General features: G+C 38.2%; 3 protein-coding genes across 4 annotated transcripts; 1 reads left to right on the forward strand and 2 right to left on the reverse strand.

Annotated features, from left to right (window-relative positions):
* Nucleotides 1-1,169: 1,169 nt before the first annotated feature.
* shv (DnaJ heat shock protein family member shriveled) lies at nt 1,170-3,437 on the reverse strand. The gene is made up of 5 exons (XM_014357978.2): nt 3,246-3,437; nt 2,489-2,876; nt 2,148-2,416; nt 1,749-2,035; nt 1,170-1,671 (listed from the first exon to the last, which is right to left on the reverse strand). Exons 1-5 carry the CDS (start codon nt 3,311-3,313, stop codon nt 1,607-1,609), a joined length of 1,077 nt encoding a protein of 358 aa, XP_014213464.1. The 5' UTR covers nt 3,314-3,437; the 3' UTR covers nt 1,170-1,606.
* Nucleotides 3,438-4,080: 643 nt separating this feature from the next.
* On the forward strand, nt 4,081-11,077 carry Sec31 (COPII coat complex component secretory 31). Of its 2 annotated transcripts, XM_089592544.1 has the most exons (16): nt 4,081-4,350; nt 4,706-4,927; nt 5,011-5,333; nt 5,399-5,496; nt 5,568-5,813; nt 5,894-6,187; nt 6,264-6,626; nt 6,694-6,832; nt 6,905-7,210; nt 7,282-7,667; nt 7,750-8,607; nt 9,053-9,148; nt 9,612-9,680; nt 9,755-10,051; nt 10,131-10,202; nt 10,278-11,077. In XM_089592544.1, the coding sequence occupies exons 2-16, from the start codon at nt 4,713-4,715 to the stop codon at nt 10,464-10,466; spliced, it is 3,951 nt and encodes a 1,316-aa protein (XP_089448670.1). In that variant the 5' UTR covers nt 4,081-4,350; nt 4,706-4,712; the 3' UTR covers nt 10,467-11,077. The 2 variants fall into 2 exon arrangements, with proteins under 2 accessions (XP_089448670.1, XP_014213615.2); XM_014358129.2 differs by lacking the exon at nt 9,053-9,148.
* Nucleotides 11,078-11,097: 20 nt separating this feature from the next.
* On the reverse strand, nt 11,098-13,963 carry IntS10 (integrator complex subunit 10). Its single transcript, XM_089592545.1, has 8 exons — nt 13,914-13,963; nt 13,616-13,801; nt 13,468-13,535; nt 13,108-13,351; nt 12,513-13,029; nt 12,108-12,433; nt 11,604-12,033; nt 11,098-11,520 (listed from the first exon to the last, which is right to left on the reverse strand). The coding sequence occupies exons 2-8, from the start codon at nt 13,757-13,759 to the stop codon at nt 11,354-11,356; spliced, it is 1,896 nt and encodes a 631-aa protein (XP_089448671.1). The 5' UTR covers nt 13,760-13,801; nt 13,914-13,963; the 3' UTR covers nt 11,098-11,353.
* Nucleotides 13,964-23,047: the final 9,084 nt, after the last annotated feature.

Raw genomic sequence — 23,047 nt, forward strand, 5'->3', positions numbered from 1 at the left:
TGTTTGTATTTACGTCTGTGAGAAATTTTAATACGAAAAAGCACAATCCTTACAATTTTTAAGCATAGTACTATTGTCATTTTTTTTTGTTTTTTCTTTTTGATAATTGTTGTAGAAAAAAAAGGTTGAGTTGTACGAAACTATTTTTAAAACAAATGAAGCATAAGTTTTCTTTTCGTAGTCAGTGAAACGAAGAGTTATTTATTTGTAAACAATTCAACGAAAATTTGTGATGTAGATAATAAAGGACGAGAATTTAGCTGCCGTTGCGGTATACTGAATAGACATTAAAATCGCTATTTGTGATATTTTATAGTCATTGTACATAAATATATTGGTAAAGTAAGATCGAATAACGTGGGAGCGATACTTATGAGAAAAATTTGAGAAGCCGACGGATACTGTTGTACACTCATAAAACTTAATATTTTTTCTATCGTACTACCGATTTAACAACATGATATTATGTCTACGGATCTCTTCATTTTAAATTAAATTAAAAATTATTTAAATAAATATGGAATATGTGTTGTATGAAAAAAATATGTACATAAATGTTTTTTCTTTCATCGAAACGAGTCATCACATTAAAGCATATTTTTATGTTTAAAAGGTATCATCTTGTTTGAACACAGTTTAAATAAACAAAAATACGGTATCAAAAATATTTTTTTTGTAAAATATTATTTGCTGTTATGTCTTAAGAGCACCTGCTTAGCGGGAAAATGCAGATTTAAAAAAAAATTGTCTTAACCAATTGAGAATTACCGTCAAGCCCACAGAGTCGGTTTCTAGATGATGTTCTGCATACTTATCGTCAAAGTGGAAAGTGGACTTGGTACTATTTTTATATTAATCAAGAAGCTCGAGAGTTCTACTTTGAGGCTATTTTAAGAAGCAAACGATTATTATTGAACTAAATCTGCTTTTGCAGGACTATACATCACGATATTATTAGCGCCAGTTGTGTTGAAAATTTCAAGTTTCGAGAGCTTTCATTGCTAATCTAACGTTAATGTGACTCATGGTAAATCAATGACAAAATCCATGATAATTTTAATTGCTTTTGCAGGTTTACCATAGTAATAACAAAGTTTAATAAATTTTTCATGTTGATATCAGTTATAGGGACGTGAAAAACAAAATAATAGAAAGACGTCTTAAAATTACAATGATTTTTATTTTTTCCTATTGTGACAAAGATTTTTCTGTTTGTTTGAAAAGAAACAAGTAGAAAACGTATTGGAACTTGCAGTCTTTAAGTGCAAAGGTACACATGCTAAAACACATGCTTTGAACAAAGCACTAGCACACCCTTGTTCACTTTCAAGTATTAGAAATAAATTATATGTTTCAAATTCATTTAATTCACTGCGGCAGTTTACAATTGAATGTTTAACTTTGACTCCATTGTCAAAGCTTCCCTCTCAACAGTCTTAATTTGATATAATGCGGTAAATAAAGTAACACTATAAGGAAATAACCACAATCACATTGATATCTCATTTCGCTGGTAGACATCCCATTCCATGATAAATTAATGTAAATGCGCAGCAGTTGTCAAGTTTCTGATACTTTACAACACCAGTACTTAAAGGTAATCACACTATTTTCCGCTAATTCCGTTGTACACTCGAGTTTTAGAGCCCTGGTTTAGTAATTTCCGGAATTCTGTAAAAACGAATTTATTAATTAACTTTTTGCACCACAAGTCAATTATAAACAGTCTACGAGATCAATTGTTTTACCATTCTTTTCTTCTTCTGTAAATTCCCGCTTGGGGAAATCAATATCGAATGTAATGATTAAATTTCCATAAACAGTGTTGTCATCGTAACTTGGCATTCCCTCTCCTTTTTTCCTAATTCGAGATCCCATGCTGGTAATCTTGTCCCTCTGAATTGTTACTTTGTGGCCATCTAAATGTGTGATTTCTAGAGTAAAACCAACCAAAGCCTCTTCTAGGGAAAGCGTCACGTTGGTGTAGAGATCATTGCCAACTCTTTCAAAAATTGGATGTGGTTGTGTTTTGATCCTGAAAATTAAAATGTCTTATGATAGACGTCAAAATTTTGTGTTATGGATCTAATAGAAATGTAATGAATTATGTGTTGTTGAAAAAAAAAATTATTTATAAAAAATAGTACTTGAATATTAAATCGCCAGGTTCTCCATCAATATGCGGTTCACCGTCTTCGGGCAATTTAATTAGCTGACCATCAAACATACCAATTTCAATTTTAATTTCATGAGTATCTTCTTCATTTACAAATGCTATGTTAGGACATTCATCACAGACTGTTTGTTGGGTCATTTGCATTCGCCCGGGCCCTAAATTACGAGTAATTAATTCTTGTCTACAATTGCACCTCCTAGTTCCTGAAGCAGTTCTCATGACTGGCTTGTTCCTGGTGACCTATAAATAATTATTATAGTTTTATTAAGTAAAGAGTTTTTAAACCACATAAGAGATTTATTTGGAACTTACTTCAACAACTTTGCCATTATACAGTTCCTCCAAGGTGACAGAAAGATCCATATTGATGGTGAAACCTTTGTGAGTTTGTTTCTGGTGCTGTTGTTGCTCGCCACCAAAATGAAAACCAAAATCGCTAAAGAAACTGGAAAATGGATCTCCATGTCCTGATATGTCATCCTTCATCAGACACTCTTCCCCACACCTGTCGTATCGTTCCCTTTTATCCTTGTCCGACAGTACCTCGTAAGCAGCTGTGAGATCTTGAAATCTTTTAGTCGCATCAGGGTCATCTGGATTTTTATCAGGATGCGTTTCTTTGGCTAATTTTCTGTACTGTTTTTTTATTTCTGTAGCTTTAGCATTTTTTGAGACTTGCAAGATCTTATAAAAGTCCCTTCTGCAATAAAAGTAATAGTAGTAAGTACTTAAAATAATATGCGTGATTTGATTGATTTCAAAACAATCCTATTGTCAAGTTTGAATAAAAAAATTGTAAACTTTGAATCTTTTAAGTACAATGTATGTACCATTGAGTGCAAATTTTAATGGACGTGTAAAAAAGAACTTAATGTACAGATAAAAATTAGTTTAGGAAAAAAAAAATGATTGTAAAGCATTTTTAAATAGTCATTGTAATGACCAAATCATAAAGTGTTTACTTCCAATGAGGTTAGGTGGCAAAGTTTACTCGGCAAAAACCAAGGTATTGTCGACACTATGTACTAAAATAAAAAACTTTTTTCAAATATAAGGAAAAATAACTCACCCAGCGAGGCAAACAATTAGACACAACAACAAATTAAATATGATCCAGAAAAACTTAAACCCTGCCATTCTAGCAGACGTTCTAGGACCCGTGGGATATTTGGATCGTGGGTGACTTTGATTGGTCGACTTTATTCATTGGCTGTGAAGCGCGCGGTGTGTTCGTTGAGAGAGACTGAAACGAACGTAAGTAAGTAAGCCGATGAACGATGAGCTGGAACTTTTGTTGATAAGGCTTCATCCAATGAGCTACGTATACATGGCACGATAATTTGTTTATCATTAGTATGTGTATGCTTGTGTTCTTTTTTATGTATTTGAATGTGTAATGTAATAAATATGCATACGTCGGATGAATCAGTGATTTATGTATGCACACAAAGCTCAGAGCTTTATCAGAGAAAACTCAACTACAACATTGTTGAGAAGCTCAATTTTTATAAATTAAAAACTTCAAGTTAACTCGGATATAAAATCTTGAAAATCGATAGGTTTTGTGTCAAAAATAATGGTTTCAACAATGATAAAAGTTATTTGAAATATAAACATTGAAACAAGTTTGAGCAATGATCCCTCCTGATGGTTAATTTAAGTGATTTTTTGGGTGCTCTTTTCGTTTGCAGGTTTTACCCGAACTTTTTGCTAAATCGGCATCACTTTCTTAAGATGTTATTCAATTGGGTGGTTCCGCAAGCCAATTTCTGTGATTAGGATAGCAAAACAGTTCGAAAATTTCCTCGAGCCCAATGCGCACTTTTGATTGGACAGTTTCGAATATTCCGCGTCTTGAAAATGGAAGGCGTCCATTAAATTTACGTCATATATACAAATCTCGCAAATGTTAAAAAAAAAAAAAAGTGTGAGTATGCGGCAGCTGCTCTCTCTCGCCACGTTGAACGAAGGAAAAACTACTTATTAGAGAAGAACAGGGAGAGTCGAGTCTGTCCAACTTATTTGACGGATGTGTGTTGTGGTGTGTTTAATTAATTCTTAGCTCGGGTGATTTTCCACGTCGCTTGCCAGCAGGCGTCTTCTCTGCCATCCCCCATCCCGGCCGCGAGTTAAGTGCATGCCTGTCCAGGTTGTCGGATAAATAAAATCCCAAGGTAAGCAGATTGCATTGGAGACTCCAAGACGCCGGCTGCTACAGACGGTGGTATTGTTATTGCATTTTGATTCAAAGAGAAGGGATTTGCCTTATAGTAGATAGTAATTTAATCCCCCGGATTCTGAGAGGAGCTTGTGTACATATTTCCTCGCGTTGGCTTGGAATTGCATAATTGGGGTCAATGCTGTGTGGGTGAATAAACTGTCCTTCTTGGGTATTTTTTGATGCTGATGATTTTTTAAGTAACAAGCCCCTGTCAAAGCTTGACTTTTTGCGAGAGTGTCTTGTACGATCAGCTGTTGTTGCTTTTCAATTTAATGTTTCAGTGCTGATCATTTGATTGTTGGTTTTAGTTGCAAAATGAAGGTGAAGGAATTGCATAAAACTGTAAATGTGGCGTGGTCACCACCAGTCCAGCAGCCCACCAACTTACCAATTTTGCTGGCTGCAGGAACAGCTGCTCAGCAGTTGGATGCTAGTTTTAGTACCAATGCTAGTTTAGATTTGTATTCTCTCAACCTGGAGCAGCCAGGCTATGAGATGCAACTTAAGACCAGTGTGCCAAGTGATCTAAGGTTTCATGCTTTTTTTATTCATAACCAGCTAAAATATTCATAATGTTGAGAAATTTGGTACAATGATTATAATTACCCATCAGATTTCACAAAATAATCTGGGGAGCTTGCGGAACGAATCCAGCTGGCATCATTGTGGGTGGCTGTGATTATGGAAAAATTAAGATTTACTCTGCTGACAAGATGCTGGAGAACGATAACAACTGTTTGATTAGCAGCCCGGACAAACATAAAGGTCCTGTGAGAGCACTGGACTTTAATCCATTCCAGTCTCATTTGTTAGCTACTGGTGCGACAGATAGTGAAATTTATATTTGGGATCTCAATAATACAAATAAGCCTATGTCTCCTGGTTCCAAAAATTTGCCAGCCGAGGATGTACAGGATATAGCATGGAATAAACAAGGTACGTTACATAGTAATTTTTTTTTTTAAGTTATGATTTTCATTAAAGCATTTTATTCCTTACAGTGCAACACATTCTTGCTTCAACATTTTCGCAGCGCTGTGTCATCTGGGATTTAAAAAAAAATGAAGCTATAATAAAACTAACCGATGCCAATTCAAGAGTAAGAGTCTCTATACACCCTGTTATCAGAAATTTTTAACATATTAATTTTTTACGATTATTTAAATTTAGGTTAGATGGAAATCAGTACAGTGGCATCCTGATATAGCCACACAGCTATGTCTTGCTTCAGAAGAGGATCAAACTCCAATTATTGAACTGTGGGACTTGAGATTTGCAACCTCACCACTAAGAACCTTCCAAAACCATCAAAGGGGTGTACTGTCCATTGCCTGGAATCCTCATGATTCTGACCTTCTTTTGAGTTGTGCAAAAGACAATAGAATTCTCTGTTGGAATCCTAATTCCGATATTCCAGTACGTGGCAGTTAAATTTTTCTCACAGCGCTATTTTTGAATTTTATGATGCTTATTATCTATTAAAAATCTTATCTTAGGGTGGTGATATTGTTTGCGAATTGGCTCAAACAAATCAGTGGAACTTTAATGTGTCTTGGTGTCCTAGATCACCTGGCTTGGTTGTGGGTACTAGTTTTGATGGCCAGGCAATAGTATATTCTCTGTTAGGTGGAGCTAACCATGGATCTGCCGAAACGTCAAACAAAATTGTTGATTCTTTTCCTGGCATGGACCCATTCTCGCAAGTTCCACCGACGATACAAACAGAAGCCGCAGCTATACTTACGAAAGCACCAAAGTGGTTAAAAAAACGCTCTGGGGCTTCTTTTGGTGTAAGTTGATTTAAAAAATCAATTCAGTATTGATACGGGGATGAAATAAATAATTGGGTTCTTTTTTTCATTTCAGTTTGGTGGAAAATTAACAATTTTCGAAAACGAACCGACAGACCCGAATGTGCCTGCAAACAGAAAAGTATACTTATCACAAGTTACTACGAATCCTGAACTTGTTCATCGCTCAAACGATTTAGAATCTGTTTTGAAAAATGGCCAGTACAACGAATTTTGCAACCAAAAAGTTGAAAGTGCTTTGGATGAGCACAAGAGAAAAGTTTGGAGTTGTATTGGTGCTTATTTCACTGACAACGTGACAAAAAATTTGTTGGAACTTTTAGGTTTCAATATTGAAGAAATGAATAATAAGTTGAATAAATATATACCTCAATCGGAAATTGATCATGTTTCAGAAGGGGTTTCAAACTTAAATAATGTGAGTAATGAATTGTTCAACTATTAAAATAGTTTTTAAACTATCACTAATAAGTTATTCAATTTAGGGAATTAATGGTAATTCTTTTGATGGAAGTGCTGCATTTGATGCCATCGCTGAACAAGAGCAAATTAAAAGATCGATTACGCCTAGTAAAGCTGTTAAAAAGCCGATAGAAACTAATTTTAAAATTAACACGTCAGATGGTAATATAAGATTTACGTAACGAAAATGTTTGTTTGGTACATAAATAATTTATTCTTGGGTATTTTGTGTAGATGAGGACGGTATGATTACACAAGCCATACTTCTGGGTAACATCGAAGCGGCTGTAAATTTATGTTTTGAAAATAAAAAATACGCTGAATCCATAATTTTGGCTATGGCAGGAGGACCCGAATTATTAGCTCAAACGCAATACAAGTTTTTCAAGGAACGAAGTGGAACCTTAAATTATCTTATTAGTTCTTTAGTAAGCGAAAACTGGGTAGATATCGTAAAAAATTGTGACATTAACAGTTGGAAAGAAGCTTTAATTGGAGTTTTCACTCATACAAACCTTGAAGAACGCAATGCGTTGTGTGGTAAGGTCAAAGTGTTTTTCAAGTTTTTTTTTTTTTATAACATTATTTTTATTTCTAATTTATACCTGTAGATACTTTGGGAGATCGACTGGCAGCAAGTGGAAATCCAGCTTTGCAAAAAGATGCACAAATCTGTTACGTTTGTTCGGGCAATCTCAACAAAATAATTGAATCATCGAATAGCGATATCCAAGAGACTGTTGAACTTGTCATGATCATGCAAAAAGCCTTGGATTTCCATTCTCCTCACAAAGTTAATATCGAGGGTAATATTGCATCAGTGCTGACTCGTTATGCAGAAATGCTTGCTGCTGAGGGCGATTTTGAAGCCGCTCTTGGTTATCTTGGTGAAAGTCAAGAACCAAGAATTGCCTTATTGCGAGACAGATTGTACAAAGCACTTGGCCTTGTATCTATTCAACCCCAGCAAAGTACAGCAGCTCAACAAACTTACAGAGTACGTTTTTTCAATCAAATGTGTTTCAACAATTACTCATGTATTAATGTTTACTTTATTTATTTTCATTACTTTTGTGAAGAATCAGAACATGTACACGCATAATGTCCAGAGGAAATCAATACCAGGCGGTGCTATTTCGACGTTTGCTCCAGTGCAGCCAATCCCTGTGGCTCCTGCTCCCCAAGTTCCAGCCTGGAACACCGCACCAACTAAACAGTTTGGCGGTGCACTAAATCATCCGCAGCAGCCACTATATGGTGGAGTAGTGACAAACCAGCCATTTAGAAGTCCTGGTCTACCAGCCTCAAGTCCGCTCGTACCAACGATACCTGCACCACCACCGCAAAACCAACCACTACCAGAACCTTATGCTCCACAAACTTACGGACAGACGCCTATGACTCCATCAGTACCACCACCACCACCGGCATCCGCTCAGACCTCTAGTTTGAGTGGTTCCAGACCTCCAAGTGTCGGACCACTTTCAAAGTCTAAATATATCATCGATCCGTCGGTAAAATCTGGTCCGACCTACGGTTCGAGCTACTCGACGTCTTCTCAACCCATGTATGGTGGACTACAGCAGCCACAAGCCTTCCCCTCGCCTGTCAGTTTTCCGAATCAATCGCCTTATCAATCACACCAACCACAGCCAATGGGTGGTTTTGGAGGCTTTGCAAACAACCCAGCTCAGAACACGATTTACAATCCTGCTGAACCAGAGCTTCAACAAAGACCATCTCAGTCCAGTTTGCCGACTCCTACTCTCATGAAGCCTCAAATGACTTACGATCCAAGTCTGGCTCAACCAAATAATGCAACTTCGGCGCCACCGCTATCGTCTCAGCAGCCGGAATACGAGAATCCTTACCAATCTGGATCTCAGAGCTCGGGCTGGAATGATCCACCCATTTCTCACAAGGCCAACAAGCCACTGGTAATTAATTTCACAAATTTTTTAAATTAGATTTTTCGAATAAATGCATGAGTAACTTAAAAACTACCTTAATCAGAAAAATATTTACATTTGTGATTATTTGTTTCTGTCTGGTTATTTTAAAACTTAAGTACTCACATGCATTTGAAATAAGTATCGTTGTAAATGGTGGTGGTTTTTAAAATTTAAGTTTTTTAAGACTGCTACTTCCAACGAAGCAGAGGAAATGCTAGAGTTCCTTTATAACTCTGGCCTTACCGTTTTGAAATTTATTATTTAAACAAGAAAATGAATCCCATAAAGTTATTACTGATTGATACTTGAATTTGAAATTGGGCAGTAAAGAAGTACATTTATAACGAAGCGAAAATTTAAGCAAACAATGAACAATAAGTTTTTACTTAAAAAAAATCTCATACATACAATTTTACTGAACGAAATGTAGCCAGTTATGGCTTTGTTCTTCAAGAACGAAATGTGCGCAGAACACTCTGGCAGCCGGAAGTGGAAAGCAAAGCATGCAAAGGGTGTCGATGCAAAGGTAGAAAAATTGCATTGCCCCGAGTGATTATCCTGCTATTATTTATCAGAGTATTTACAACAGTTTTAGAGAATTTTTCATGTTTTCATACATATGTAGAAGTAATGGTATATGCTTTTATTTTTTATGCCAGTTTCCAAAATTTATCTCTAGACGAAAAAAATTGTGTTTATACTCTATAGTACCTATGCTAAAAATCATGATTGGAATTTGTATTATCTTTTGCTACGCTATTTTTTTCTTTATTTTTCGTATTTTCTTCAAGATACAAATAAGTGTGTATATGATGCAATTAACATTTACCTGCAATGTTTTTCCATAAAAAAATTGTTTTTGACCAAACGACATTAATTCATAAAAACCACTATGAATTGATGTTAGTACTTGTATTTTTATTTTGTTTGACATAACTGACAACTTGTTATTGCATACATCTAAAATCATAAAAACTTCTTTTACAAAGCCAAAGACGGAGTTCCAGGCCCCAAACCCAATTGTACATCCATTGGGTGTAGCTGCCCCAGAACCGACTGTATGTACTATTTTAGATTCATTTCTGTACATGATTTATCATAAACACAAAGTGAACTTCCGATGATATCCTAGGTATATCCACAAAATCCCGGCTATCCTGGACACCCTGTACACCCAGGACAACAGCCAATGCAAAGCTACTCAGACCCTCAGGCTACATACAATCAATACAATCAGAACATTCCTGCACCGGGAGTTCCGCAACAATTTAATAGACCTGTTGAGCCTGTAGCTCCAGCTCAACCAGTACAAATGGCAAGGATTGCAGAGCCAGAAAAACCGAAGGCACCTATTCCAGAGGAGCACATGGTATTGCAAACTGTATTCAATGAGCTCAAAGATAGATGTTTTGAGAACGCAAAAAACCCGGTACTTAATCATATAATAAAAAAAGAGAACCAAATACCTTTGGCTAGTCCTTTTTTCATAACAGATTTTTCAATTTCAGCAAGTGAAAAGAAAAATAACTGACGTTTCCAAAAAATTAGAAGTCTTGTATGACTGTCTAAGAGAACAAAGGGTAATTTTTTTAGTATGAATTTTAGTACGAATTGCAGATTGCTCGATGTAATACAATAACTTTTTTTTGTTCCAGATTACGCCAAACACATTACAAGGCTTACATCAAATCTCCAACTCGATTCAGACTGGAAACTATTCAGAAGGCTTGGCTTTGCACACGCAACTAGTGTCGGGGCCTGATTTCAGTCACATCGCATCTTTCATGCCAGGAATTAAAGTATTGCTACAAAGTGCTTTGCAGTTGGGCGTTTATATAAGATAAGCTTGTTAAAGGTTCAGCCTTCACCTCAAGGCTTTGCTTCTGCAATTCAGAATTATGGAATTTGCATTCTCATGGAACAAACAATTTTTTCAAGCTTTCCAGTTTTATTATTTCTTTTAACTTTTATTGCGAGGGTCATTGAAAAGTTACTCGATAAATAATGCTTTAAAATCATGTTTACATATCCATGGTAAATTAATGATTTTGTAAATAGCAAGTACCACATCGATACAATGGGCAATTTAGTTGAAAAAATTCAATATGGTCTTTATCTTTTGTTCTTACATGTAATGTATGCTAGTGTTGTGGGTGTCTAACTTTTTATTACGTTCAGATTACGATCTTTTATAAACAAATTTAATTATATTTTAAAAGTCTTTGTAATACGCATAATAACGAACTGAATGATAAACGTATCAAAATATCCTTATTATTTTGTATACTAGTTCTAGATTATAATAAACGAGTGGCGAGCAATTGCGTTCAATCAAAAGCTTAAAACTAACAAATGTGGATGAGCAAACATTTTTCCGCCATCGCAAATCGCAGTATATACATTATTTTAGTAATATTGTTATGCATTCATATGTCTTATATATTTATATATATATATATATATATATATATCATAATTTATATCGTCTAGCATTTGTAATATAAAAACTTTCGACTATGAATTTATATAAAATACAGCAATTGTTATCATTCTTAATTTTGTAAGAATTTAATAATTATAAGAATGTTAAATCATAAATAAAGATTTTACAACAAAATTTGTTGTTTATGACAGTCAAAAAGCATTATTTTCCATTAAAATAATCCAAAAAACGATTGGTATATTAAAAACTTGGTAATTTATTTACACTATAATATAAACATTTTTCAGTCTATCTTAAAACCAAACTATGCTGTAAGGCTTTTTTCTCGTTGAGAATAAACTTCTGCAACAACTCGTCAAGTGCATCAACGCCATCTCGAGCCACTTGTCTTCGTATTATTTGTTTTATCTCCTCCCGCTGACCTTTGTCAGCATTTCGAGTTGAAATTCTGCGATCTGTACAGCAAGTCAAATTTCAAAAGTTTTAAAAATATATTTAATAAGGACTACAATTTAAAAAAATTGTAGGGTTGTCTTACTCTGTAAAACTCCTGTAGTGGTAGCGATATCTAAAAATACGCCACCTCCAACATGGACATCAGACCATATATACGCCAATTCCTCTAAAATATCGACATTTATAACGTATGCCGTGAATAAAGGATAGCTAAGAGATCTTCTGTTTAAAATTCTCTCAAGGATAACATGAAGAAATTGAACTTCTTGTGGCCAATCAATTTGCATCAACACCAATGCATGACCTAATGCTAAATCTCCACCACCTCCAGGCCATGAAAAACTGTCCTTAATAGCAGAAAGAAGAAGCTTACAGCAATACTGGACAATTGGATACCTAGCTAGAGTGAGGTAGTGTAAATGCCTAGCAGCTGGAACTGTCAGTTTATTGGATACTTTTCCCTCAACATTCGGCAACGAGCTTATGACGCATGTTATGTAGTCAACCATTGTCTAAAACAAAAATGTATATTTGCAGTATAAAAGAAGAATTAACGATTCGTTTTTTTGTGCAAAAATATTTTTACCTTGTAATCTTTGACACTGAAACACGAGCTGGCCATTCTAAGTTGCATGCATGCAGGATTCGTTTCTTGAGGAAGTCTCAGCAGAAGATCATGATGTAGTCCTTTGTACATAGTTAAATCATTTAAGAAAGGATTCAGCCAGGATTCCAAGCGCATCTGTTGAATAATTTTACTGCATTCTCTTTGCATGTTATCAGTGCTGTGTACAAGATCATATAATTTCACAAACAAAGCTAAGCCGTGACCATTGTATTCGCCATCACAGGTTATTACTACTCCTAATGGCTCTTCTCTCTTCCTTTTTTTGACTTTTGGTTCCGTAACCACTGAAAACCAAATCACGCATTTTATAAAATTCTAAATTCCGATAAAAATATTTTATACTTCTTGTGGAATCCAACGTACATGTGACTGGATCTGCAAATGCTTCGACAAGACAGTATGGGAGTTGATCGCTATTGATTAATGCAGTGTGTTCAGTTAAAACTCTGACCATGACTATTATTGAGCATAACAAAAGCTGCCGTACAATTGGATCTTCCGTTATTCCAGATGAGTGATTTAGCTCGTTACTATGAGCACTTGCAAATTTTTGAAGTCTATCGCAGTAAGTGTCTCTGTTCCACGCTGTACTAAAAAAATTGCTAAGTTCCCACCCCAACTTTTGACCCATAAGTTCTATCACTTGAAACATAAAATCCCATGGTCTTGCAACTTGGGAATCTTGGGGCTGCTGTATGCAAGCAAAGTAAAACTCTACAGCTTTGCAGAGCAACCTTAAGCTCAGCTTAGGATTTAGTTCAACTGGAGCTGAACCAAGTATGGGCAAAGCTTCGCAGGCTAGTAGCTTTCTAAATTCATTGACAGCTTTGCCAGAATGACTGTGTTTCTCTGCTGTTAAAAGGGTTTCTACTAAACGTGGCTGCAACAAACACAAATGTTTACAAATAATACATTTTCAATAATAAAAAAAAAAAAAGCACTTGAAACTCAAATTTACTCCATAAGTAGCCACAGTTTGAGGAAATCTTTTCAACAGGAGCAACAATAATTTACAATGCTCCATAGTATCCTCGCTATGATCTGCCGTCATGATCAGTAATCTATGTTGAAGGTCTTGGGGTAAGTATTGAAAAATTTGGGACAAAAATTGTGAATCTTCGTCACATTGTTCAGTCCTCAAAGAAAACGTTAACTTTTCGATTTCCTTCCAAATTTCTTTATCATTGGGAAAGTTTTGAAACCTGTAGAAAAACATATCAAAAATTAGCTACACGATCAATTGATTTGGTGTTTACTAGGAAAAAATTCATAATTAGTTGGTAAATAAATTAATTTATTTTTAAATTTACGGCTTTACATTTCACTGAAGCATTTTGCCGCTTCTGCAACATTTTTCGACAATTTTTCAATTCTGTACGCTTCAAACTGAAACATAACATAAACATGGTTTTTGAGTACAGTGTAAGTGTTCGTAATTTATTGCTGTTTCTGTAATTACACCATACCTGCACTTTGGCACTGTGGGGAAACAAAGATTTGGCAGTAATTAACCAAGATTTAGCGGAATAAATATCGGTTGACAAAGCCTCGTTCGCACGTCGTATCAAATAATCTTCTTTCGACAATTGAGAATTTTCCATTACTTCCATTTTTCACAATATATGTATTGAATGTTATCTGATAAGTAAATTCTATTGACATATAAAATCAATTAAAATCTTCGTCTTTGTTTACATGACGTATATCCTACTTCTTAACCTATAAATATTCAAAAAAACAAAATATAGCCATAGATTCGTTCACCTTACAATCCAGGGACGGTCGGGGACGGTGTGAGTGTGAGCGAGTCGGAGACGAAAGTGAACACACAAGTGCTCTTCTCCGATCGTCCCAGATTTGGGAATTCTCTAGGACCCAACCTCTCTGACGTGGGAAATCACTAGATCAAAAAAAAATTAGTACCAAAGGTGACGCGCGAGATTCAAATAAGGTCCAATAACACAAGCATCCATCACCTGATGACCCGGGGCGCCTACTGGCCACTCTGTTAAATAAACAATTATTAATAAATAAAACAAGCGCCTATCACCTGATGACCCGTGGCGCTTACTGGCCACTCTGTTAAATAAATAATTATTAGTAAATAACACAAGCGCCTATCACCTGATGACCCAGGGCGCTTACTGGCCACTCTTTTAAATAAATAATTATTTATAACACAAGCGCCTATCACCTAATGACCCAGGGCGCTTACTGGCCACTCTTTTAAATAAATAATTATTTATAACACAAGCGCCTATCACCTGATGACCCGGGGCGCTTACTGGCCACTCTTTTAAATAAACAATTATTAATAAATAACACAAGCGCCTATCACCTGATGACCCGGGGCGCTTACTGGCCACTCTTTTAAATAAATAATTATTAATAACACAAGCGCTTATCACCTGAATACCCGGGGCGCTTACTGGCCACTCTGTTGAATAAATAATTATTAATAAATAACACAAGCGCCTATCACCGTATTACCTGGGGCGCTAATTGCAAATCTAGTAAATAAATAATTATTCATAAGTATGTCAAGCACCTTCTTCCTGAGGATCCAGGACACTTGTTTGCAACACTATTAAATGATAAAAAGTTGATCGATAACATATTAATTATATCACAATTTTGATTGCCTATCTAGTACGACAAAGATCTTTTTAATTGGCGCTCTTGTAATTACTTGATAATTTATTATTCAATAGTAGCTAGTAAGCGCCCCGGGTCATAAGGTGATAAGCGCTTGTGTTATTATTAATTATTTATTTAACAGAGTGGCCAGTAAGCGCCCCGGGTATTTAGGTGATAGGCGCTTGTGTTATTAATAATTATTTATTTAACAGAGTGGCCAGTAAGCGCCCCGGATCATTAGGTGATAGGCGCTTGTGTTATTATTAATTGATTATTTAACAGAGTGGCCAGTAGGCGCCCCGGGTCATCAGGTGATGGATGCTTGTGTTATTATTAATTGATTATTTAACAGAGTGGCCAGTAGGCGCCCCGGGTCATCAGGTGATGGATGCTTGTGTTATTGGACCTTATTTGAATCTCGCGCGTCACCTTTGGTACTAATTTTTTTTTGATCTAGTGATTTCCCACGTCAGAGAGGTTGGGTCCTAGAGAATTCCCAAATCTGGCCGGAACTATATCCCATCGCTGGATCGTCCCTGATCGTCCCTGACCGTACGCGATGCGCAGTTGTACACGTTAGGTTAGATTAATGCAAAAAGTAAACAAACTTGTTTATATTTGCACTTCTTTATTTACAAACTATTGTTTACATACAGCATTAATCTAAACGGTCAGGGACGATCGCGGACGATCGGAGAAGAGCACTTGTTCACTTTCGTCTCCGACTCGCTCACACCGTCCCCGACCGTCCCTGGATTGTAAGGTGAACGAATCTCATGTTCCATGTTACGTGGTATACATATATGTATGTTTCGATACCTACGTACCAAATTCCTACATTATCAGTTCTCGCTTACCGTAATTCTGTCTTACCCTCGTACGGTATGAGATGGTTGAAACAATCAAAATATATACCGTCTGACGGTAAGAAATTAAAAAAAATGATCATTAAAAATATATGTTGATTAGTATAGATGTCAGTAAATGTTAAAATAGTGTGGGGACCCTCTCTCGCCATAATAGCATCGCCAGAGATCTTTATAGTAATACTTTGTTTTATTGTGTTCAATAAGTTAAATATCAATTAATTTTCGAACAATTCAGGCGAATAATACTGGTATGATTTAGCAGGTTTGTTTAGATGTTCATTAAAATAATAAGCATTTTGAAATGTTTAACGACTTGGTCGAGAAGATTCTTCTACAACTTACGCGAAATGCATTTGTATAAAAAGTAGTGGCAAACTTGGGTACTCTGCTTTTGTAAAGTTTTCTTTAGAACAATAGCAAAAAACCGTTTCCATATAATATATTATACGAAAAAGTCACCTCTATTCTTTTTCTGTAGCCGAGTCAAGTGTTTTTTTACACATTTTTTTCCTTCTCGATCCATCGACCCTTGTTATTGTTACTCTCATCGTTTATTGTAAAGAAACTATGTACATCTACAACGTGATATAATTTTTTCTCGTCGCACTCACGCACATCATCTGTATGTAAGGGGGAGCGACTGAAGCGAAGAAAAGCGAGTTTCCCGAGATTCCGTACGTGACCACTCGCACTGCGGGCCAAACAACAAAAGAGAGGCTCACTGTAAATCCAGTGAGCTATGTTATACGGAAAAAGTCGCAAGTCCATTCTAGCGGGCGTCTACGAGTGCTTTCATTTATAAAGATATGAAAAAAGCGCGTCGCTGCCTCGACGTTGCCGCCATAAGTATCGGGTGCTATATATTGCAGACGGGGTGGTAAAGGGAGGATATACTCCCGTGCGATCACGTAAAATCGGCTTACGCTTACTTTTTATATACTTAGTAGGTAGAAATAGATAACCTATACGCGGTGTCCGCGGTGATCCAACGAAGTCGAGTCGAGATTCGAGATCCACGCGCGCTCATATTTCACCATTTCTTGACTCGCTGTCAGCACTTTTTGTCGTTTTCGTTCGAGAACGAACATAAATTTTGCTCTCCAAGTGATCATTGCACACCGTACTCATAAGTATTTTGTTGTTGAACAAGTTTTTTCGAGCTAATCGAGCAACCCTGGTTAACCTCATTGGCGGCTGGCGAAGAGGTTATAATCCGTTATGCGATCTACATTGAAGTTTTTCTTTGCATCATTTGTAAGCTAGTGGTAAATATACATTATTGATACATGTGGATGATTTAATGTCACATAATTGTAAAAACTTATTTCGTTAAAGTTAATCTTTTAGGTCGACATATGGGTAGTACATTCAACATGTTAATTTATAGTATTGCGTATTTCTGAAACAGATGAGGAATACAATTTATTTGGAAGCGATTCAAAATCTTTCGAAAGTGGATTTAGTATTCACTCGTGATCAAGTAAACAATTGTTCAAAGATACAGAATAAACGTTTCGAAAGTGAAAAAAAAAATCTCCATTGGTGAAGTAACAGCCGAGAGCGAACAACTCTGTGAAGCGCCGATGACGATGACGTCTACGTGTGTCAATAAAAGTACGGTAATAAGTATAGTTTGTGATTAGAAAAAACTCTACTTCCACCGTAAAACTCATCGTGTTAGCTTTATTTCTTAATAACGTACTCACATACTGTATTCTTTGCATGCAGATTCTCAAAGATAACCAGGGCGCAAGCTCGACTCGTTTCTTCAAACGCCGAGTTCTCGAGATGAGCGTGCATAGATGCTAAAATACAAAGTGGAGGAGGAAGAGGATGTATAAATGAGGACACGATCACGTACTCGCACGAAGAGGACGAGCTAGGAAGCTCAGTTTCTCCGCCACCTCCGGAGTATATAGAGGAGACAATTGCTGCACGTTAACCGCAAGAGAGACAGAGAAGTGAGAAACTGGCATATTTGAGAGCGCGTGCACGCAGGCTTGCGTTGGTAGTTACCCTTACTGTACGTATATATGAAAGCTCAGAGTCTAATACAGGTATCCGTAATATACGCTCTTGCGCTACGTGACACGCTTGCCAGAATCTCTAGCAGCTTGCTAACGCACATAGAGGAGAGAACGTGGATGAGGATGAGACGGAGGAGGAGCAAAGCTAGCGGGCGGATGCTTTGTTAAGCTCTCTCCTCGAATTCTGAGTGCCTTTGATACGTGTACTTGCACGCTAACTAACCAGCCCCTAAGCTTCTCTCTCTTCCACCCCCTTCCTTCGGGTGTATTATACCTATAATGGTACACATACCCACACACAGAGATGCTCAAGCTCCGCAGCTAAGAGACATTAACGACACGTGTGTGTGTGTGTATTGGTAGGTATAATAACGGTACATGGGTGCAGTATAGCTATCCAGCAAATGAGCACCACCCTGTGCCGCCGCGCATCTCCGCATTTTCGTCTGAAGGTACGGGGGGAATTGAATTTTAGTCCCGGCTAATTTTAACGTCGTTGTGGTACTCTTGTCACCGGGGTCTCTCTCTCTCTCTCTCTCCTATACATGTACTATAAGTCGTATTAGAGTACCTACCTATCTATAACATACATGTACGTGTATAGTATTAGTCGTCTCCCGAGAAGATGTACCCCTAGTGGCGTCGTATAGTCAGACGAATCACGAGTCTTTTAACAAGGGAGTGCGCGTGTTTTAGCGGTATACTTATAACGATGTCGCCCGCCAGGAAATCCAGTTTCGTCGATGGTATTATATAGGTACGTGTACGCTCGACTGATCTTTCAGTCGAGACGGATCTGCAGGGATATACCACCAGAGGGTTGAATTTGGGGATAATGCACGCGTGTGTATATACACCACCCGTTGATTGCCTCCTAGTTTTATAGGTATACAGAAGTAACACTTGTATACCAACCCTTTCCACATCCGATACATGCAGGGCTCTCTGTCGAGCATTGGTAAGTGACACTCATTACCATTGTTCGGGACTATTATTTTACGATAGTGTGTAACGTCTATACAACAAAATCGACATTACGGGTAATAAATATACAGTAACAAGAAAACTGTTTGAATCATTAAATATAGCAACACCATCGTAGTTTTAACACGCGTTATCATCTGGATTATCAACGATTGAACGTATAGTATTTAAACTCCGTGTAAACACGTGCATATAGAAAGGCCACTGGCGTCGAATTTTCGAGTACATTAAACGGCCAATCCTCAACAAGCAGGGCCCATCAATCAGATAACGGAGCACACGGAGAGAAGCCCACTTATACGGGGTCTCGGGGATCGAGATCCGCGAGTCGAGATATCACACGGGCCGCAGAACCCCGAGCCCCCATCGGCCAATAAACACATCACGCGCCCATCGGACGATGACGCGTCCGCGATTAATCCCCGAGTTCATCCGCGCCGTTCGCATATGGACGCGAGAGTCAGAGGGTGACGAAACGCGTTCGTCATCGAGTGGGCATACACACATAGAAGAGATATAAGAGGGCCCCATACATACATATGCAGGTTAAACAAAAAAAGGAGCCAGCGGTTCACTTCAAAAATAACCAAATGTGCATCTAAGTACCTACTTAGCCATCCTCATGAGTCCGACCGAGGGGTGGCCCGATGAGGGGTGCGAGAGAGAGCGCGTGGCTCGCATTTGAATGGGAGGTTTATCCCCAGGGCCGGATTTTCATCTCGAATTGAGCCATTGTGCGGCCGCGATTCAAATCCACCACCTGACGCGCCTCTCCACCCCTACTCTCTCTCGGTTCGTTGCCTGCCTTTTTTTCTTCCGCAAACACATAACGGACACGGCTGGCTTGTTTGTTGCCGATCGCTAATTAAAATCGTTTCATTCTCTCCCCTTTTTTTTTATTTTTTATTTATGGAACTAAAGTAGTTTTATACGAGAAAATCGTTACAATTGACTCGCTGTAATTTCGATAAATCTTCCATGGACACGAGATAGGCGTGCAAATGACAAGCACCCCCCTATCCCAAACTTCGAGAAACGAGCGTTTACGAAAAGTATCCAGTTTAAAAAAATCATCGCGCGTTCGCACCCGTGCGGGGAAGACGTATACGTAAGTGTTTCGCTTCGCACATGTCGGGCCCTTCCAAACCTCGAATTTGGAAGAAAAGAAACGCTTATACGCGGGCGCTCTTATTTCACAGGCGAAATAAGTGTAGGCATTGTTGCGTGTGTGCATAGGGTCGAAGAAAGGCAAAAATTAGCCGGACAATGGGCCGAGTTGGAACGTCGCGTGAGCGACCTGTTTATTTTGCCTTTTTCAATTAGGAGTATAGGTATGACTGGGGTTTTTTTTTTCTTGCTCCGTTCTCTTCCAGTTGTGTGCCGTTGTACCCGTATGCGTCTGGAAAAATTATTCGAAAATTACGGGGTTACCCTGTGTATACTCGGGCCGAGGCGTCGCCTTTTCTTTTTCTTCGACGTTGAGCTGATGGTCTATTGTCGTCACCTGGTGACGGTATAGAAACGGGCCCCTAATGCGGCTAGGATACTTATTATAGGTCGAAGGAGGGGCGGGGACGGATGAAGACGGAGCGCTCGTTTACTTTGGGCAATACATGATGGATTCATACTATCGTATACATAAGTATACATGATGTATCTCTTTTGTATTAAAAAAACGTGAAGGTAACGCTAAATTTTACAAAAAGCCGTAATTCAACACACTTGCAGCAAAATATTGTACCTAATTACCGATAAGGAGAAACTCCGTATGGCATAAAAAAAAAAAAAAAAAAAACAAGACATATTTATGTGCGTTGTTGTTATATTACAAGTTACATACCAACGAGGATTCCAATGAAAAGTGGCCGAACGGTATATTCCACTTGTACGCAACATAATAATACACGTGTATACACACACGGCAATGCCTCCTATATATTGTAATAATAACGAGGTCCGATTTACTCGCGCGTACCGACGATTTCTACTCTATCAGTTTCCTTTCATGTAACATAATACTCACATGCACACACACGCAATACATATCTAATACGTATTACGAATCAAGGCGTCAATTTGCCCTCGGGCCTCTTGTAACGCGGACACAAATCAGTTGCCGCCTGAGAGATCAGCTCTATATACATATATATTTATGGAGTCCCTCGCACGTCATAAATGTATTGTGGACATAATGGGGTGCGGGAAAACTATCGGTCTCTCTCGGTCTGTAGGTATCATCAATCAATGTTATTTCTCTTGATAAAAGAGGGATATATATATGTAGAGAGGCGCACGTACTCCAGCGTATTTTGCGATCGATTATCGACGCGCGCGTGTTACAGCGATTCCTCCTCATGTTTGATTTCCCTCCTTGTCTCGCCGTTGAACCGAGAGAAACTTTTTTTTATTTCCACCCAAGCATCCTGTACACGCTCGATGAAATTTTGAAAAGCCGATCGGACGACCGTGCTCAGGCACGCGTTTGCTCCATAAATACATGTGGGGTATCGTGTATTATTCGTTCGGGGCTGGTGGAGGGGAAGCGAGAGAGAGAGAAAAGAAGCGGCGAGGGATTTGATGTGTTTTAGCATCAGCGCGTGACCCCCTTTCATGTGAATCCGACACGCGCTGGGCTCGTTCCTTCCTCTCTCTCTCTCGCCCCGGCCGTCGAATTATTTTGATTTTGCGATATAATTCATCCTTAATACGCGTGCTCTCGTCCTACGCTGCACGTATAAACGAAATCGAGGTGGCGGGGCGAGGAAGTGATAAAAAATGGAAAACCGGGCCAACAATGGGCCATGGAGAAAGAGAGGAGTCCAACGACTTGTTTGCTCGAGAGATCAGTGAGGTGGGGGGGGGGGGGCTGCGGAGTGGTTTTTCACTGTACCTACGTATGTATAGGGGGAAAAATCGCAAAATCGGCGTGACGGCACGAGCCGTCTATTAGCGGCGATGATTTTTTTTAGAAAATCGTTCCTTCTCGTCTCCTCTTTTCTTTGGATGTATAATGCTGTGGTATACTTAGGTGCATATGGCCGAGTGTTGGGATCCCGTTTGGGGCGACGAGCGTGGCGGGCTTTGCCATATTTCCATGAGAATGGACGTTATGCTTGCTTATACCTCGATGTCTTGCTCGATTCTTGTTTGCTCGGCTTTTTTTTCCATTAGCACGCGGGGGATAATACGATATGATGAATTAACGTGGCTGCATGTTTTTTGTTTGAGCCGGGGATCGTGATCGGACGTATTGGGACACTGTGTCTGTGGTTGGGAGACAGAAAACTTGTTTTAAAATTATTTTTAATACTGTGTCGTTGATGCTATTACGACTTTGGGCAGCAATTAATAAGCGTTGGCACTAACTAGATTTTAGGAAACTTTTGACGAAACGTGTGGGAGCTCTGTACGCAAACGATTCCTCAGATTATGAACAATTTGGTAGCCTCTGGTCCAACAATCACATCTGAAAAACGTTGGAAAAATCTAGAAAAACTGAAGCAAACCCCCACTTATTGCACTCGCCACCCGAGAGCTCCATCGCAGTGGGTGGTTCTCGGCCATCTATATATATACTCTCGGCGGCATTTTTGCACTTACTCCCCATATAAATGGCATTGTACAAGGACGGAATCGAATCTGTCAATTAGAAGTAACACTCGGCCTGCAGAGTGGGTTCTGGTAACGCTTGGTTAGACCTAATTGTTAACAATAGCTCCGACGACAGCTGGAGCTAGTGTGAAAAAGAGAAACAGCCCATAATAGATATACGTGTGCGTGCAGCCCCGAGGCCATCTCTGATTTCGTGTAGCATGTATACTGCAGCTTGTGTGTAAGCGTCAAAATCACCCGGAGGACATGTACATAGCGGCTAATTGATGCGAATCACGAAGCCGTGGCGAATTCTCTTCCAATATACCTATACCCACCTATACTTGCGCTCTTTGCACGGCGAGGAGAGCCGTGTATAGGTAATGACGACGCATCGCCTATGATGCTCACACGTGCGTAATGCATGCACTGCAGTGCACACAGCATGTACTTATATGCATTCTGGGCTGGCTTTTCTCTTTTGTAGTTAAATATTATTTTTACCCAAAAACTATAACGAATTTAACTCCAATCCAATCATTCACTCATTTTTGTCGTGATTTTACTACTAGTTTTGTTTTGCAACTCTTTCGATTTGTTAGGTAAATAGTATATTATATACCAGGGTCGCTTGCGTTCTCTCTGTACTATTGAATTTCATTACTTTGTTTTCCTTGTTCTATTGTTTTTTTTTTTTTTTTTTTTTTTTTTTTACTACCCTATTATGTATTGCATCGTTCAAAATGTGTACCGTACACAGTGACTTTTAATTGGAACAATCTTAAAACTC

Source organism: Copidosoma floridanum, unplaced genomic scaffold (assembly GCF_036245765.1).
Source record: "Copidosoma floridanum isolate Cflo_tuat_1 unplaced genomic scaffold, Cflo_Japanese_pri ptg000019l, whole genome shotgun sequence".
Taxonomy (NCBI): Eukaryota; Metazoa; Arthropoda; class Insecta; order Hymenoptera; family Encyrtidae; genus Copidosoma; species Copidosoma floridanum.

What these genes read in the sequence shown, in the direction of transcription:
- shv (XM_014357978.2), bottom strand. Translation starts at nt 3,313, where the DNA reads ATGGCAGGGTTTAAGTTTTTCTGGATCATATTTAATTTGTTGTTGTGT. An exon ending in CTAATTGTTTGCCTCGCTGG is followed by an intron (nt 2,877 to 3,245) that starts GTGAGTTATTTT and finishes CTTTTATTGCAG; the next exon opens with AAGGGACTTTTATAAGATCT. An exon ending in CCTGGCGATTTAATATTCAA is followed by an intron (nt 2,036 to 2,147) that starts GTACTATTTTTT and finishes TTTAATTTTCAG; the next exon opens with GATCAAAACACAACCACATC.
- IntS10 (XM_089592545.1), bottom strand. Translation starts at nt 13,759, where the DNA reads ATGGAAGTAATGGAAAATTCTCAATTGTCGAAAGAAGATTATTTGATA. An exon ending in CCCACAGTGCCAAAGTGCAG is followed by an intron (nt 13,536 to 13,615) that starts GTATGGTGTAAT and finishes GTTATGTTTCAG; the next exon opens with TTTGAAGCGTACAGAATTGA. An exon ending in TCAGTGTCAAAGATTACAAG is followed by an intron (nt 12,034 to 12,107) that starts GTAAAAATATTT and finishes TTTTTGTTTTAG; the next exon opens with ACAATGGTTGACTACATAAC.
- Sec31 (XM_089592544.1), top strand. Translation starts at nt 4,713, where the DNA reads ATGAAGGTGAAGGAATTGCATAAAACTGTAAATGTGGCGTGGTCACCA. An exon ending in AGTGTGCCAAGTGATCTAAG is followed by an intron (nt 4,928 to 5,010) that starts GTTTCATGCTTT and finishes ATTACCCATCAG; the next exon opens with ATTTCACAAAATAATCTGGG. An exon ending in ACAAGGCCAACAAGCCACTG is followed by an intron (nt 8,608 to 9,052) that starts GTAATTAATTTC and finishes AACGAAATGTAG; the next exon opens with CCAGTTATGGCTTTGTTCTT.